At 35.7% G+C, this 18,597-nt stretch overlaps 1 protein-coding gene across 1 annotated transcript; it reads right to left on the reverse strand.

Annotated features, from left to right (window-relative positions):
• Window positions 1-1,320: 1,320 nt before the first annotated feature.
• LOC107566460 (calcium-binding mitochondrial carrier protein SCaMC-1-B-like) lies at window positions 1,321-17,581 on the reverse strand. Its single transcript, XM_016251923.1, has 10 exons — window positions 17,459-17,581; window positions 17,081-17,207; window positions 16,834-16,921; window positions 16,459-16,570; window positions 15,955-16,113; window positions 9,333-9,470; window positions 8,729-8,836; window positions 5,082-5,249; window positions 2,562-2,700; window positions 1,321-2,028 (listed from the first exon to the last, which is right to left on the reverse strand). Exons 1-10 carry the CDS (start codon window positions 17,579-17,581, stop codon window positions 1,844-1,846), a joined length of 1,347 nt encoding a protein of 448 aa, XP_016107409.1. The 3' UTR covers window positions 1,321-1,843.
• Window positions 17,582-18,597: the final 1,016 nt, after the last annotated feature.

Here is an 18,597-nt window from a genome sequence, read left to right on the forward strand (position 1 = left end):
ACAACCTCTGCTGGGGCTTTTTAACAATGGAGTCAATGTGAGAGTCCCACTTCAGGTCCTGAGAGATTGTGGTGCCCAGGAATCTGAATGACTCCACTGCAGTCACAGTGCTGTCCATGATGGTGAGTGGGGGGAGTGCAGGGGGGTTTCTCCTGAAGTCCACGGTCATCTCCACAGTTTTGAGCGTGTGTTGAGTGTGTCACAATATTATGTGCCCGTTTCTGCCACTGAATAATAAAAAAAGGGTAATTGCGAGCTTTTAACTCACAATTCTGACATTCTTCTCAGAATTGCATAATACAAACTAGCAATTGTGACTTTTTTCAGAATTGTGAGATACAATTCTGAGAAATGAAATCAGAATTGCAAGATATAAACTCTTCATTTTCTTCATGACTTCATTTCTCAGAATTGATAGCCTAGGCCTATATGATATAATATAGGCTAAACTCAAAATGGCGAGTTATAAAGACTTTGTTCTCGCAATTGCGAGTTTATGTCTTATATACAATTATATATAATTGTGAGATATAAAGTCGCAATTACTTTTTGTTTATTCAGTGGCGGAAACAGGCTTCCTACATTTGTATTTGTTTGGATGTCAGGGTCAGAATTCACATAAATGATCCTACAGTTAAGACAGCTGTCGTGTTTGAAACCAACATACAAAAACAGCATTTGTATAATTGGACTTTTGTTTTTAAAACTTTAGTTACTGAGCTACAGTAGCCTATATAAACCCTTCTGACAACTTCCCCATGTGACAATATTAGCCCCATGGCTCCCCTATATCTTTAGTAGACTAATTTCAATGTACAAATAATTAAAATGTGAAAGTTCACCAGTGGGTTTTTTTTTTCACTGATGATTTGTTTCCTACAAATGTGCAGCCTTTTACTTTACAAGATGTGAATTGATGGGCTGGAGTCATGTGGATTACTTGTTGGTTTTTAATGAGCTGTTTTTTAGCAACCATTCACTGCAGAGGATCGAAAGGTGATCAAGTGATGTAATGTTAAATATATCCAAATCTATTCCAATAAAGAAAGAATTTTCAGTTTTGGGAGAACTATTCCTTAAATATTTACAAAATGTTCAGAAGTATGTCATCTTATCACAAGTTAGAATTTTCCTAGTCCTTATTCTCCTCTTTTTTGTATGTCTCATTGAAACTTTGCTCACTGCATCTCTCTAACATCTTATGTTACATTATAGTTTAGTTCTTTGCAAACAAACTGGAAAATGTATGATTTTTTACAGATGTTTACATACTGCCAATAGGATTTTTTTTTCATTCAGTACAGATACTGATCGGGTAGACTGAGTACAGTTGTAACACGTTTTATACACAGTACAAATAATATTCGCACACATTCAGGAAGGGTGTTGCTGGAATTTAGTAACATGGGGCTTAGCCTACAAGGAAATATAGCCTATGGGAATACAGCAAAATAAAAAGGGAAATGCCCGTTTTTATTAAGTCTGAGTTGGCCCTTCAATTTAACACCTGTGGCATAGTGATTAAGTTCACTGCAGCAAGCAAGTAAAGATGTTTTGATGTCAGGAAGGGTGGTAACATGGTTAACATTTCACGGCAAAAACCATATTATAAACTGTTAAATATATATTAACCCAATACAGTGCCTCAAATATGGATGCACAATACAGATACTGTGTTCATACTTGTTAAAAGGCTCAGATATCAAAAACTGATACCGTGATACTGATACCATAGTCATAAGTTGTTACCATAACAGATATGTAATCTAACATAATTCAAAGGAATAAAAAACAATAAATATACACAAGGTTCGTGACATCATTCCTGAACCATCATTCAACATTATAACAATGAAGAAAGCAATGTCTCAAATTTTGAGGTCAGGGTGTAATTCAGTAAAGCACAAGGAACTGCTCTTACAAAGCTAGCACCCATTCCATTATAAAAACCTCTGACTCCATATTTCTCATAGATTCCAAAGAGTCCTTGAAGAGCATCTGTAGGCTTCTGAGAGTTTGAACAGAAAGCTGAAATTGTGAGGGGGAAAAACAACAACATATGGATCAAATCATTTTTAGTAAACGCTAAAGAAATTCACAAGACAAATATTGTACAACACGTTTGAACAGTCTGGGACTGACGATTGTATTTACCAACAGGATAATATTTACTCTTCTTGAACTGTCCTGTTAAAAGAGCTTACTGCACCTGCTCGAATACTCTCTGTATAAAAGAACAACTGAAGGTCAAGCTCTTTGCTGTTTTTGCCCTCAAACCTGTGAATAATGCTTGCTACCACAGGGACTAAAATGTACATAAAAATAGCAACTTCTGTAACACTGTGCTTCAATTGACAATGTTATTTAACAAACTGTATGTGAACAGAGCTGTATTTAGTGCTCTAAAACAAGACTGATAGCCATGCATATTCTAAAAAATAAACATTTTTTGCAAGATTGTACAGCACAAATACCACTTAGTAAAAGCCTTAGAAGACATTTTTGTTGATTGAAGAAAACATTCATCCAAGTAATTATCATCAGTTCAGGTTAATATTCACCTTGTGCTTGCTGGTGTGTTCGGATGACCGCAAGAGGGTAACTAGTGGCCTGTCCTGATGCAAATGCTGCAAAACTGAAGAGGAAGAGCTTGGGGTCACTGAAGTGCTCTGGATCCTGTCTAGCCCAGCTCATAATTGACTGCCAGAGGAGAAAGGTTTCATGTTATATGGCAATAATTGTTGGCATGGAAATGTTTTTTTTTTTTTTAGAATAAAAGATACATGACTTGTGTGTGTGTGTGTGTGTGTGCATGTTTATGTGGTTTATGAGGACACACATTTGTGTAATAACATGGGTATTACAACGAGAAGGTGATTTATGAGGACATTTTCAGTATCCCCGTACTTCAAAAGGCTTATAAATCATTCAGAATGAGTTTTTTTGAAAATCTAAAAATGCAGAAAGTTTCCTGTGAGGGGTAGGTTTAGGGGTAGGGTTGGTGTAGGGCAATAGAAAATACGGTTTGTACAGTATAAAAACCATTACGCCTATGGAGAGTCCCCATAAACCATAAAAACAAACCTGTGTGTGTGTGTGTGTACAGTGTACAGTGTACAGTGGGTATAGAAAAGAATCACCCCCTTTAAAATAATTGCATTTTGTTGCTTTGCAGCCTGAAATGAAGACGGACACAGTTTTTGTTTTATCCAGCTGTATTTACTCAGTGCAACTTATAACATCCAAGTGAAAGATATAATACCAACTTTTCTGAAAAAAATGAAAATAAAAAAACAGAATCACTGAGTTGGAGAAAGGATCACCCCCTTGTGTCAGTATTTTGTTGAACCATCTTTTGCTTTAATTACATCCTTTAGTCTGTTGGGATATGTCTCTACTAACTTTGCACATCTAGACTTCACAATATTTGCCCACTCTTCTTTGCAGAACTGCTCAAGTTCAGTTAAATTTGTTGCTGACTGTTTGTGGACTGCAGTCTTCAAGTCATTCCACAGATTTTTCAATGAGGTTTAAGTCTGGGCTCTGACGAGGCCATGCAAGGACATTACTTTTTCCCATTCAACCACTGTGTGCTCAGTTTTGCTGTGTGCTTTCTTTCATTGTCATGTTGGAAGGTAAACCTTCTTCCCACTGACAACTTTCTGGCAGAGGGCAGCAGATTTTCCTCAAGAATTTGACATTATTTTGCCCCATCCATTTTTCCTTCTAAGTGCTCCAGTCCCTGCTGCAGAGAAACACCCCCATAACAGGATATTACCACCTCCAAGCTTTACTGTAGGAATGCTGAATGGTGAGCTATGCTGGCTTTCTGCCAGACATATCATTTGGTGTTGAGGCCAAATAATTAAATTTTAGTCTCATCTGCCTCAGAATCTTCAAGGTGCATTCTGGTAAAGCTCAGACATGACTGCACGAGGCCTTTCTTGAGGAGTGGCTTATTTCTTCCAACCCTCGCATACAAGCCACATTTGTGAATAATTTGTGATATTGTTGTCACATGCACACAATGACCACTCTTTGACATAAATTCCTGCAACTGCTTCAGAGTTGCTGTAGGCCTCTTGGTCACCTCTCTGACCAGTTTCCTCTGGCTCTTTCATCCAGTTTGGAGCGACATCCCGATCCAGCGAGGGTCTGTGTTGTACCATACGTAATACCTAACACTTCTTAATAATAGACTTCACTGTGCTTCTAGGCATTGATAAAGCCATTGATTTTTTTAAATCTATTTCCTGACTTGTGCCTGTCCAATACTTTATCCCGAAGATCTTTTTCTGTGCCTTGCCACCCATAGTTGATTGTTTGCTTCAGTTGCACTACCAAGGACTGAAATGCTGCAGGAAAGCTCTTTTCATGCTGAGCTAATCAAAATGACCACAGCTGATCACAGCTGAAAGCCAAACGGCTTTGTGTGCCATTGAGAAGGTGATTGGCTACACCTGATTTACAAGTTATTTTTAGGAGGGGGGATTCTGTTTTTTGTTTTTTTCTGACATGTTGGTGTTATATCTTCCACTTGGATGTTATAAGTTGCACTGAATAAATACAGCTGGATTTTTGGATATTTTAATAATCATCATCAAACATGTAAAAAAGTGGTAAACTGCGATTGTTCAAGAACTATTTCTATATGATCTAACCATTAAATGTGGGTTTACTGGTATTATTATTTACTTGAATAAAATCAATGAATATAGATGTTTTTTTGCATAAATCATATTTTAGGTTAATATTTGTTCAGTGATATAAAAAATACCATATAATAAAAAATAACAAAATATGAAATATTTGACAATGAATGTTACAAAATGTCACATAAAAAACACACTAAGACTTAGTTTTAAACTTTTAGCAATGTTCCTTAATTAACATTTTATGATTTTATGAACAATCAGGTAATAGATGAAACTTACAGTTGTGCAAGTTAGGATGATAAGAAAATAAAACTTGCAGCTTGCCTATTCAGCAATGACACTACCTGAAAGTAAAAGCAGTTTTGTAGTTTGTCTCTTCTTGATTGAATGCTCAGGTAAGATACCTCCTCCAGTGCCCTGAATTACCTGATGCACTGCACATTCCACTCCAGCATAAGGTATCATGCAGAGTATGCTAGGTTTGAACCCTCTGTAGAAAGCTGACACAGACTCGTTCTGGTAAATCAATCTGGCACATCCCAGTACTCCATTGTATGTACCAGCAGGCTGGAGATTGAGTCTAACTTTCAACACCTGCCATTAGAAGAATACAAAATTAGTCAGCAAATTAATGTTGTTCTAATAAGTCGTAATTGTGAATGTTAACTACAGCTCAGTTTGAATGCATTTTGTGTCCTATTGAAAAATTACTATAATATGTAAGGCAATTGTATGTATGAATTGACTTTATTTCTTGTAATTCACAATTGTGACTGTATTGGTAATTGTGACTATATATCTCACAATGTCACTATATCTCACAAATGACTCTTTATTTCTCATAAATGTGAGTTTATGTTTCAGAACTCTGACTTTATTTTTAATACTTATGACTTTAAAAGTTGTATTGTAACTTTATATCTTGCAATTGTGACTTTATTTCTTGCAGTTGCAACTTTATTTCTTGCAGTTGCTCAGGACTTTAGATTTCATGACATTTCTTATTTTAAACATTTTGTCACAATCAATGTTATTTTAGCAACAGTGAGATACCATTATTATAGTTTTATTAATATTTTGAATAAGTTTTTATTTTTTAAATATTTGTAATTTTATTTCAATTAAAGTTTTAGTTGTGTTTTGTCATTTTTATTAGCATTATATATATATATATTATCTTTTACATCAGTTTTAGTTATTTTAGTACAGTGATACAATTAAAGATTTTTTTTATTTTAGTTAACTTTTTTTATTACAAGTAACAACAACTTTTTGTTTTCATTTTGGGTCACAATTACTGACAATTAAATGTAGCAGTATATTTCGCAGTGCGTTTAGCTGTTATATGAGGCAAAAGGCTTGTGTGACAAAATTTCATTAGCCATCATTCTCTGTGGGAGCATGAAAATAATACAACACAAAGATAATGTAACAAATTATCAGTGATGTGTTCATTTAATTTTTATGGACTCTTAGTTTGCTTCTATTCAGTTTCCTTTTTCCTTTGTTCTAGAACCTACCTTTCTTTTGTTGTCATGGTTACTGAGTTGATTGTGTCATTCTGTTCAGGTGTGCATCGTTAATTTACCTTTTTGGCTCTGTTTATTTAATGCAGCATTCACGCTATATCAGAATTACTGCAATTACAAGATTTCAACTTGTAAAAAGCGTTCACGTTCTCGTAGACCTCATAATTACAGCTTGTAGGCTGGGCGTTTTCTGAGAGCTACGACTTGTACCACCTGACAGCAGCAGATTAATTTATGCTCTATGTTTTGGAGTTGATAGTGTTGCCATAGAAATGCATAATTCCGAGTCCAAGGACATGATCATCTAACGTCATGTGTTTTCATCTTGAGCCTACGGTAATTTCGACAGGACGTGAAGGCAGCTTAAGTTCCCCTTGTTTCAGTTTTGGTTGTTTAGTTTGCCTGCCTTGTGGATGTGGATTGTTAGAAACTTTTGGAACTTAAAAAAAATCGGCATACTAGTACAAGTGGCTAAGCAATGTAGACATCGTCATGAACTGAGAGTCAATCCCTGTTAACTGCGTGCACTTCTGACTAATGCTTGGAGAACTTTTAGAACTATTAATAACTAGTGATGTTAAATGATTAATCGCGATTAATCGCATCCAAAATAAAAGGTTTTGTTTACATAATATATGAGTGTGTACTGTGCATATTTATTATGTATATAAATACACACGCATGCATACAAATTTAAGAAAAATGTTTTGTTTATATATAAAATATAATTATTTATATATAATATAAATTATATTTGAATATATATGTAATGTGGGGTTTTGTGTTTGGGTTTTGTTTCATGTTTTCATGTCTTTTATTTTGTAATTGTTTCACCCTGTTAGTGTCATGCTTCCCTTGCCCTCATGTATCTCTGCCTTGTGTATGTGTCATGTTCTGATTGGTTGTCCTAGTCATGTGTCTTTGTTCTTGTCATGTGACCCTCTTGTTTGCTATAAGTAGCCATCATGTTGCCATTGTCTCTCGTCATGTATTTAAGTTGTAACCTGCTGTCGGTGAGTCTAGTCTGTTTGTGCCTCGGCAAGTCTGTGTATCATGTTTGGATCAACTTTGTAAATAAAACTGCACTTGGGTTCTCACTACGCTCGCCTTAAGTGGAATGACTCGTTACAATATACAGTATATATATCTACATGTAAATATTTTATAATATATACATGCGTGTTTGTGTATTTATATATACATAATAAATATACACAGTACACACACATATATATTGTAAACACAAACTTTTATTTTGGATGCGATTAATTGGAATTAATAATTTGACAGCACTATTAATAACACAAAACTAATTATTTAACTGAGCAAATAACCTAACTGTAAACGGCTGTTAACAGAAGCCAGAGATGCTGAAGACAAATTCAATTAGGAGAAAATGTATAATAATGTTTATAAAACGGAGAGTTACGGTCCTTGATTCTGATTGGTTGAGCCGCGTTCGAAGCTGTTGTAAATTACACTACAACCATACACCTTTGTTTACTTCTGTGTGTTGCTCGGCAACCACTTTGTTGGAACCACAACTGTTTCTGAGGAACTACATTGTTTGATGGAAGAATACCGTTTTATATCATTACACTTTATTTGCTCTGTTTTATTCTGTGAAACTTACTACGTATATGGAATAACCATTTTATAAAAGCAATAAGCCCCGTGAAGCCGTGGTTTACAGTGAATTTAGAGCTGCTTATAACCCTTAGCGGTTATAAATTCACTGTAAACCACGGCTTCTTGGGGCTTATTGCTTTATTAATATATTCTACAAATCAAATATACTTTGATTTGATTGGCCATCTCAATTATTTTGACATTGACGAGCTGAGGCAGACCAAGCCGAAAATGTAACTTTTAAAGCTTTTTGTCATCCTAACAACAAACAGCCTGCTGCTTTATAATGCATATTAATGTAGCATTCTGCTTTGTTTACAGCAGTAACCAAGGAAACACTGTATGGCTGCTGTTTCATATGCGCCACCTGCTGTCAGAGAGTGAATTTACGTTCTCAGTCAGCCCATCTGCTGTTTTTGTTTCGTGCAGATGTTTTATATAGCATAAATTCACAAAGCTAAAGACCAGTCTGTTTTTGCTTTACATTTTGAAAATATACTATCTACATCAAAACCTTCTCATGCTACATGTAGCATGTTTTGTTTGGACTGTGATTAAAATGCAGTGGTTCTGCAACCGTTCCATGCATTCTGATTCATATAAAGGCACAGTCAGGGGGGGAAAAATGTGATAAACATGAAACCGTCAGAATCCTTTGTTGTAAAGTAAATTAGAGCGAAAGAAATATGACATTTCTCAATGTGTCATGTTCTGAAAAAGAAAAAAACTGACTTTTTATGACTTCCAGGGTTATATCCAGGTAGTGTAACTGGTTATTGCATGAGAAATTCTTTGTAAAAGTTCACCTTCTAGATAAAAATGCTGACAGACATGACAACTACACACTTTCTTTCACAAACATTTCACAAACAAAACCTAACAGTAAGGAACTCCAACCTGTTGTCACTGTGATACCTCTAAGGGATAGAACACAGCATGTGCCACGGTCCCTGACACACAGCCCAGTCCAAACCTTTGATGGACTGACAGACTGTCCCTGTCGCCAAGAGTGTACATCCTCATCTGTAAGGACAGTGACATAAAGAAATAAGGTAACACTTTATTTTGACATTCCACTTTAGCCATTCAAATACCTATAAATAACTTTGCAACTACATGTCAACTAGCAGTCATTAGAGTATTAGTAGACTGTCTGCTTAATATCTAAGATTTTATTTTGATGGTCACTCAACAGACGTTCTACTGACTAACTTTGCAAGTACGGAAACTTATTCTACTAACCCTAACCTAACGGTCTACAAATGCTGTAATGAGAGTTATTTGACATGTAGTTGCAAAGTTTTTTACAGTTTGTAGAATGTTTAAAGTGTACTATCAAAATAAAGTAGGGATGCACGATATATCGGCCACCATATCGGTATCGGCCGATAAATGCTCATTTTTTCTGTTATCGGTATCGGCCTGATAAGAAAATTTGACCGATATCTGTGTAAACAGAACGAATGTTCAAACATTTCTATGCATGCAAGCGAATGTGTGTGCATGTTTGTTAGCATACCTGGGCATAGATGAAGCACTGAAGCGTTGATTGTGGTGTTCCTTTAAGAACATTCACAGCATTTCCTTGCCACAAGGATCTAAAACCTCCCGTCTGCAGCTCTCGGAATCCCAGAGACACAGCTTTGGATCCAAAAACCTATCCAGCATATTGCAGTGTATTAAGCTATTATTGTGAGATCAGACACTCAGTTTCCCAAATTAAATATATTGTGGTTACTTCCAATTTAATTGAAATACAAATTCTATCTAAACTTAGATTTTCTAGATTTTGGATGCAGTGTTGATTCAGACTATATAGAAAATCATACAAGTTATACTTTTCATTTTATTGCACTTTTTTCCATTTGTGTCTGCAGATTTCAATTAAAATACATACTTTTGAAGGGTATTCTCAAAATGATTTTTTGTTTCTCCTGCACTGAGCCAAAAATCTCCACTTCAAGGCAAGGCAAGTTTATTTATATAGCACACTGCGTACACAATGGTAATTCAAAGTGCTTTACATAAAAGAAAGTAAAATAATCATAAATAATAATCACAAAAATAAACAAGGAATTAAACAACTTTAAAGATGATTTAAAAATCCTTATATACATACATAAAATACAGTGCAATCAGTTCGGACATTGCACAGTGCTCATTCAAAAAATGCACAGCTAAACAGATGAGTTTTGAGTCTAGATTTGAATGTGACTAATGTTTTAGCGCATCTGATCTCTTCTGGAAGCTGATTCCAACTGCGGGCAGCAAAATAGCTAAAAGCAGATTTCCCTTGTTTTGTGTGAACCCTTGGTATTTCTAACTGACTCGATCCTAATGATCTGAGTGGTCTGTTAGGTTTATATTCAGTGAACATATCTGCAATGTATTTAGGTCCTAGGCCATTGAGTGATTTATAAACGAGTAAAAGTACTTTAAAATCAATCCTAAATGTAACTGGAATCCAGTGTAAGGACCTGAGGACTGCTGTGATATGCTCAGATTTTCTGGTTCTAGTCAGAATCCTGGCAGCAGCATTCTGGATGAGCTGCAGCTGTCTAATGGTCTTCTTGGGAAGGCCGGTGAGGAGACCATTACAATAGTCCACCCTGCTGGTGATAAAGGCATGAACAAGTTTCTCCAAGTCTTGACTGGAAAAAAAAACATCTAATTCTTGCTATGTTTTTGGGATGATAGTATGCTGATTTAGTTACTGCTTTGACATGACTACTGAAACTAAGGTCTGTCTCCAGAATCACACCAATATTCTTGACTTGATTTTCAGTTGTTTGACCCCTAGAGTCAAGGTATGCATTCACCTTGAGAACTTCATCTTTGTTTCCAAATGTAATGACTTCAGTTTTCTCCTTGTTTAACTGAAGAAAATGTTGGCACATCCAACTGTTAATTTCTTCAATGCATTGGCAGAGGGAGTCAATGGGGCTGTAGTCATTTGGTGATAAGGCTGGGTAAATCTGGGTATCATCAGCTGTGATAGGCAATTTGGTTCTTTCTCATTATTTGACTTAGTGGGAGCATATACAGGCTAAACAAGAGCAGTGCAAGAATTGAGCCTTGTGGGACTCCGCATGTCATGGACGTCCACTTAGACTTATGCTCTCCTATACTCACATAATAACCTCTATTTGATATTGGTCTATAATTGCTCAAAATGTTGTTATCAAGATTGCTCTTTTTCATAAGGGGCTTAACAACTGCAGTTTTCAGGGAGTCTGAAAGAAGTGAGGCATTCACCACTTCTAAGAGATCTGTTTCCAAACAGTTAAGCACCCTTTTGAAAAAAGATGTGGGAAGTTTTTCAAGATAGCAGGTTGACGATTTTAGATGCTACACTATTTCTTCCAAAATTTTGCTATCAATTTCTTCAAAAATAGACATAGTATCTTATTTTTGATATTGCGGTCGAATCTGTCTGACCTCTGCATAATTTGGGGATGTGCTAATCGCCTTCCTGATATTATTGATCTTCTCAGAAAAGAAGGAAGCAAACTCATTGCATTTTCTGTCAGAGAACATTTCACTGGGAATCTGACTTGAGGGGGTTTGTCAGTCTCTCAAAAGTAGCAAAAAGAGTGCGAGTGTTGTTTAAGTTACTGTTTATAAGGTTTGAGAAGAAACTCTGTCTAGCTGTGGCTAGTTCCACATTGACAGCATGAAGGCAGTCTTTATAGATGCTATAGTGAATTTCAAGTTTCGTCTTCCGCCACATCCGCTCAGCTTTTCTGCATTGTCTTTTCATAATCTGTACTGCTGTTGATTTTCTCCAAGCTGATATTTGTCTGCCAGTCTTCTTGCCGACTCTCACAGGAGCAATATCATCAATAAAATGCTTAACTTTTGAGTTAAAGGAATCACGGAGAAGATCAACAGAGTCTGCAGAAATGCTTGGTGTTTAAGATATAGCCTCCATAAATAGCACACTAGTGTTCTCGTTAATGCATCTCTTTCTGACAGAGACAGATCTAGATTCAGTGGTAGCAGAGATCAATATATCAAAGAAAATACAGAAGTGATCAGATAGTTCTACGTCCTTAATAACAATGGATGAACTGTTTAGACCCCTACTGATGATTAAATCTAGAGTATGTCCATGATTGTGTATGGGTTCATGCACATGCTGAATCAGGTCAAAAGTGTTTAAAACAGTTATAATTTCTTTTGAAGCTCTGATTTCTGCATTATCTATGTGAATATTAAAATCCCCTGCAATAGCAAAACAGTCAAACTCTGAGGAAATCATTGATAACATTTCTGTGAACTCTTCAACAAAGGCTGGAGAGTATTTTGGAGGCCTGTAAATAATGATGTACAGAATGCGTGGAGCACCTTTCAGCGCAATCCCTATATATTCAAAAGACAAGTAGCCTACTGACCAAATTACACTTGCTTGCATTGATAGACATCTTTAAATAGAGCAGCTACACCTCCACCTCTCCTAACAGTCCTGCAGACTAGAGCTGCACGATTAATCATTAAAAGATGCGATCTCGATTCAGACAACCACACGATCTCGTTTCTAAATGACAACGATTCTCCCGTGTCTATTAAACCTTTGACAAAGTCTTACCGGATGATTCAAATGTGCGTTCGCACTGCCGCTGACACACAGAGAGCAGTTACCATGTTTGGTTAAGAAACCGCTTCACAAACAGTCTTTTCAACTACATAGTATTATTTCTGTTGTACAGTCATTCATATTATCACAGAAATGCTGGTATGAAAGTTTATCATTCAGATACAAACATTGATATCTATGGTAGCGCGACCAAAATAGAGCAAATCCGCGTATGAAAGTAACCGCCACATAACGCTTGTGTCGATTGCATTTGTTGAAAAGTGACTTTAAAAAATGTATAATTGAATGAATCATTTATTCAAGAGAATCGTTCAAAAACGCTGATTCATCCAGTAGGATTATGAATGAGTCGTTGAATCATTGATTCAAACAACTTTTTCATAATTTAATTTTTTTTTTTTTTTTGAAAATTTGAAAATAGAAATTAGATTTATATTTCAGATAAATGTTGCTTTGAAATCACAGGAATAAATTAAATTTTAAAATATATTCAAATAGAAAGTTATTTTAAATAGTAAAACTATTTCAAAATAATACAGTTTTTTGGTTTTTGCTGTACTTTGTATCAAATAAATGCAGGCTTGGTGAGCAGAAGAGAATTCATTATCAAAAAACATAAAAAATCTTACTGTTCAAAATCTTTTGGCAGGTAGTGTATATTAAAATGTTTAATAATTCATTCAAATTAATTAAACACTTTTAAATAGACTGCAGCAATAATATTTTGCCACACATTATTTTGTTTAGTTCAGAATCGTGGGAGAATCGTGATCTCTATTTGAGACAAAAAAATTGTGATTCTCAATTTATCCAGAATCGTGGACTGCAGACACTCATGAAAGTAAAGTTAGGAGGGGCTGTTTCATTGATGACTGTTGCACTGCAGCTGTCTTCTAGGCACGTTTCCTTTAGAAACATAACATCCAGGTTGTTTGTGGTTATTAAGTCATTGATTAGAAATTACTTCAGTAGCACTTACATACACCAAACTTTAGAGTTGCATTCCTATCTTATTCAAAATGTTCTTACAGAGGGATTTATCATTTGCCTGATTTTATACAACATTTTATACAACTATGTCCTGAAAACATAGTGAAAATGAACTTTTTTTTTCCTGGATGTGGACAGTATTTTCTGATTTATGATAAAAAGAGATATCCCAAATCCCCTTTGTAAAAATATTAAACTCAAGAAAACAGAAACAAGAATTTTGAGCCTGGTTGTTCCATTCTAAAAATGTATGCAAATGAATGTATATTTAATTAGACCATGTCTCATTTGCATATTCAAAAATAACTTTTCAGAAAACTTGTAATACATTTTTTTCTTTTTTCTTTTTCTTAATGTAACCAATCAACTGGTGATTGTGATATCTATTAAATTTTTAGCCTATTCACCTTGGGTGACTTGCCTTCATTCTCGTCATCTTGCAAATAATTTTCTATTAGTGTATCTATTCTGCCCTGGCAATGGTGTTCTGAACCATGCGTTGACAGATAGCTAACAGAAATAAAGCTCCATCACACGTTCTTCGTTGTGCTTATGTGATGCACACTTTACTTTACTGTAGAACTTAAAGAAACATAAAAGATACAAATTACAAAGTGATTTACAAATATCATGGATATTTTATATTCACAAACATCCACTTACATAATCAAACAATTAAATAAACAACTGATTTATGGTAAGAACATGTACTTGAAGAAAAAAGGATTGTGCAGCTTCATTAGCATATTAGCCGCCAGATCGTGCTATATTCCAGTATTAAACATCGCTCTCTGAACATCTTAACAACTAGCTTTTAATTAAACTAACAACATTATTGCAGTTGTTTTCAATATGAAATTAGTAACTTACGATCGTATCTACTCCAAGGATTAGACCGCAAACAATGTCGTACATCCAAAAGCAGATCACAGAAAATGAGTATCTTCTTATACTGTTTTACGTGCTTCCTGTTGCGTTCTATTTAGTAGTGTAATAATATTTTTCACCACAAGGTGTCACACACGAACTACTTACACAAATCAAAATAGAACTTCCAAAGAGAAATACTGCACAGAACAAATTGGCTGCTTCCAAGTTTCCTGTAAGAGAATTTTTTTTTTGTAAGGAAAGAAAGTTAATGGTAAGATGAGAGGGAAAGATTAAACAACAAAATACCCTTTTCTGGTAGCAGAATGAGTATAATTAAATTCTCTTCTCTTTTCCCTTTTGGTTAAGTTTGATTTAGAAGGATGCTTCTAAACCGGTGTTTGGGAATGGGGATTTCTTAATACCACAAACCACAGGACTGTGATTGTTATTAAAATTCCTCCGGGTGAAGGAAAAACAATAAAAATGACAGTATTGTCTTTTGCTGACTGCAGCTCAAGCAGCAAATCTCCAAGGTCTCTCAGACGATGCGTGTCTTTGTTTGTGATGCGAGGAAATACGTCAAGTCTCTTTAACATCGCCTGCTCGATGACCTCTGGACATCCATAGCAGTCTTCCAAACGACGCCATATCATTCGAACTCCTAAGGCAGGATTACTGACATGAACTGATTTGATTCGTTTAGCATGATTAGACGAATCAGGACCAAGCCATCTGACAAGAAGGTCAATCTCCTCTCTACTAGCTACATTGAGTTCACTAGTTACAGCTCGAAAAGACGTTTTCCACGCCCAGTAATTTTCTGGATAGTCATCAAATTGGAACAAGCCAGAACTCACCATTTCTTTTTTCAACAAATATGTAGTGAAGTCGTTTACATGTGGTGATGGTGGTGCTGGAGTAAAGCACTCAGCAGGGACTTTAGAAGGCAGGCTTGAGTCACGCTGCATTCGTACTTGATAGTTTTGATGCCTTACTTCATCAGCTCCATCAAATGGCTCAACTTTTACATTCGAACGAGAACACTGGAAGTCGCGTTGAATCGTCTGTTCCTGTCTCATAGGAATTGTCTCAGCATTCGATTCCTCCTTCACCCTTGGAGGGAGAGAACTTAGTGAGCCTGCAACATAACTCCGCGTCACATAACTTGAACCCTCACTTGTATGTTGTGAATTAGGAGTCCGATTGGGAGCCTTTTGTAGCTGAGAATGTTTATTAGCATATTAGCCGCCAGATCGTGCTATATTCCAGAATTAAACATCGCTCTCTGAACATCTTAACAACTAGCTTTTAATTAAACTAACAACATTATTGCAGTTGTTTTCAATATGAAATTATAACTTACGATCGTATCTACTCCAAGGATTAGACCGCAAACAATGTCGTACATCCAAAACGCAGATCACAGAAAATGAGTATCTTCTTATACTGTTTTACGTGCTTCCTGTTGCGTTCTATTTAGTAGTGTAATAATATTTTTCACCACAAGGTGTCACACACGAACTACTTACACAAATCAAAATAGAACTTCCAAAGAGAAATACTGCACAGAACAGTATCTTTAGTTGCACTAACATGCATTTATGTCCTTTGATTTTAAAATCAAAAACATTTAAGTGAATTTAGACAAAACAAACAAATTTTAGTTATGATTGACAAAAACTACCTGAAGTCGTGTCTTTAGCAGGTCTATTGGTGCTGTCACAGTTCTAGACACAGCATCTGCCAATCCTGCGGCCAATATAAAGTTCCCCCAGATAGACAGGTCAGTCTCTTGCTGGGTTAACTCAATAGGCATAGAGCGACTCTCTCCTACATCAAACACCTAAAAAGACAACATCCTTTTATAAACCTGATTATGAACAGTGCAGATTAAATGTATATGTGCAAAATCTTACAGCAATAATTTAGCTAAAATTGACTTTTTCCATCATTTACTCATGTCATAGGCTACTTATTTGTATCACTTTTATGCAGAACACAACAATTTTTTTAATATCTTAGTTTGCAAGGTTCACACAATGCAAGTGAATGGTGACAAAGTTTACAGCTCTAAAAAGCACATAAAGGCACTGGGGGTGAGTAAATAGTTTTCATTTTGGGTGAACTATACATTAAATGTATGTATTTTTAGAGAGAAATACGTATTTAAAAGCAGTTTTTTTTTTACCAGGTTATGTTTCCAGGAAGATACCAACTCTCCAATGTTTTCTGCTGGGTTAATGATGATGTGCTGGAGGAATTCCTCCCAGTCTACTGTCATAGAGTTGTCTTCATCCATCCTAATGACAATCAGAATTTAATGTTAATATTCTGATTAATAGCTTAATCAATACATATGCCATGCATTTAACTTAAACTGTCAGATCACAAAACTCTTGGAGATTTACATAAATCCATATATAATAGCCTATATGTCAAGGTATCTGGCCCATCTCAAACATAAAGTGATCTTGATGTCTATTACTTGGTAAACTAGTGTTTTATAATAATTTACAAGGAGAAACTATTGCAAATGTGAAGGCAGCACCATCAAGTCTCTTACATTTGAATGATTCGCTTTGCGTTGGGTTTTGATATGACCAAACCTAATTCCATAAACAGAGAGATTATATCCTCCAGGTCAATGGCCCCTATATCAAAGGGAAAAAAATATAAAGTTGTGCCACTGTCTTGATACTTTATTTGGTGAGCTGAGAGCACATTTTACACCGCCAAACAAAGACCAGTTCTTAGACATAAAGCTGTTTTAAATAGAAAATATGGATATTTGTCACAGACGGACGGCTTACCACATTTATTTCTGTCAAGGGCATGGAAATCTATTTTCCATTTCTTCTCTCTGTCCATCATGTAAATAAGAAATTCCTGATAGCTTAGATGCCCATCCTCATTTTGGTCATATTTGGACAAGATAGCCTGAACAAAAGAGTATATTTACTGACAATAATGTAATCCAGATACATACACTCTAAAAAATGCTGGGTTAAAAGGGGACAAACCCAGCTATTGGGTTGTTTTGACCCAACTGGGTTGTTAGCTGGGTCAAAACAACCCAATAGCTGGGTTATATTTAACCCAACATTTTTTAGAGTGTATAAAATAATGATTACTTTTGTCTACATCTCTTCAAATGTAGCCGTATTTAATTCCACACAAAGAAGTCTTACTTGAACCTTTTCACAAACTGGTTCCACACCAATCCTTCGCATTTCACTCTGCAGCTCCTCGGTAGATATAAAACCGTCTTCATTCTTGTCGAGTTTATCAAACAAGCCGCGGAAGTGATCCATGATTAATATTGCGATCCGACGTAAAATACGAAATGTTCTTCTTTTAAAAGTTACGATTGATACTTAATTTGTGGTGAATTGTATTTTCACCTTATTTACTCTGATAACGCTGAGTCAGAGGATGGAGCACAATGCGGTGGTCCAGCTGAAAGCCAGCATAGCAGAGGGAAAACTCGCGATATACCGATGCGAACCAGCAGATGGAACTGTGGTGTGTTATTATATGGATAAGCTGTGCGGCCAAACATGGTTATTTCTGGTTAATTTCTTTATGTTGTATTCCTATTAGACTCGTTATCTAATATGTATTCAAAGATTAGGCTTACTTCAAATATGCAAAGCCGGTCTGGGTGAGGAGAAAGTTGGGATGGGGAGGAAACTGGATCTTGTATCGGCAGGGTGCCACCTGCCAGTGAAAGATCGAACTACTATAATTAGAGTGCTGCCTTTTATTATCTCATATTTTCCATCTATTTTCGGAAAATTATGTCTAATTGTCTGCATCTATAGTGACTTTGATTACTAGCTACAAGACGAATGAAGCATTACAGTTTTAGAGTAGCTAATATGCTACTGAGGGGTCTGGCCTATTCTTTAGTTTTATTATTAGGCTATTATTGTTTAGTTCTATTACTATTATTTTAGTCTAAATGTTTAGAGTGATCTGAAGGACAGATGGGGTTAAATTGTCCTGATGGGAGACAATATAATAGCCTAGCCTAGAGAAAAAGAAAGGTCATATGATGCTGCAGCTATGAGCCAGCATAAGCTAATTTTGGAATGAAATATTTCGTATGGCCTACAGTAAGCATGTCGATCATTCATTTATGGAATGTCAGGCTTTCTTTAATCAACATATGACGAAAGACAAAATAGAGCCATCGTGCAATTTGGGGTCATATTTGATTTCATTTTAATTTAAATTGTACTACTCTCTTTGCCTTATTTCTCATACAAGAATATAGCAAATGAAATAAAGTGGAACCTCTTTCTTGTCAGATTTTGTTTTCATACTG

This window comes from Sinocyclocheilus grahami, unplaced genomic scaffold (assembly GCF_001515645.1).
Source record: "Sinocyclocheilus grahami isolate Dianchi unplaced genomic scaffold, SAMN03320097.WGS_v1.1 scaffold1077.1, whole genome shotgun sequence".
NCBI classification, from domain to species: Eukaryota; Metazoa; Chordata; class Actinopteri; order Cypriniformes; family Cyprinidae; genus Sinocyclocheilus; species Sinocyclocheilus grahami.

What these genes read in the sequence shown, in the direction of transcription:
- LOC107566460 (XM_016251923.1), bottom strand. Translation starts at nt 17,581, where the DNA reads ATGGATCACTTCCGCGGCTTGTTTGATAAACTCGACAAGAATGAAGAC. An exon ending in GCAAAGCGAATCATTCAAAT is followed by an intron (nt 16,571 to 16,833) that starts GTAAGAGACTTG and finishes GATTGTCATTAG; the next exon opens with GATGGATGAAGACAACTCTA. An exon ending in CTGTGTTCTATCCCTTAGAG is followed by an intron (nt 5,250 to 8,728) that starts GTATCACAGTGA and finishes TTCTAATGGCAG; the next exon opens with GTGTTGAAAGTTAGACTCAA.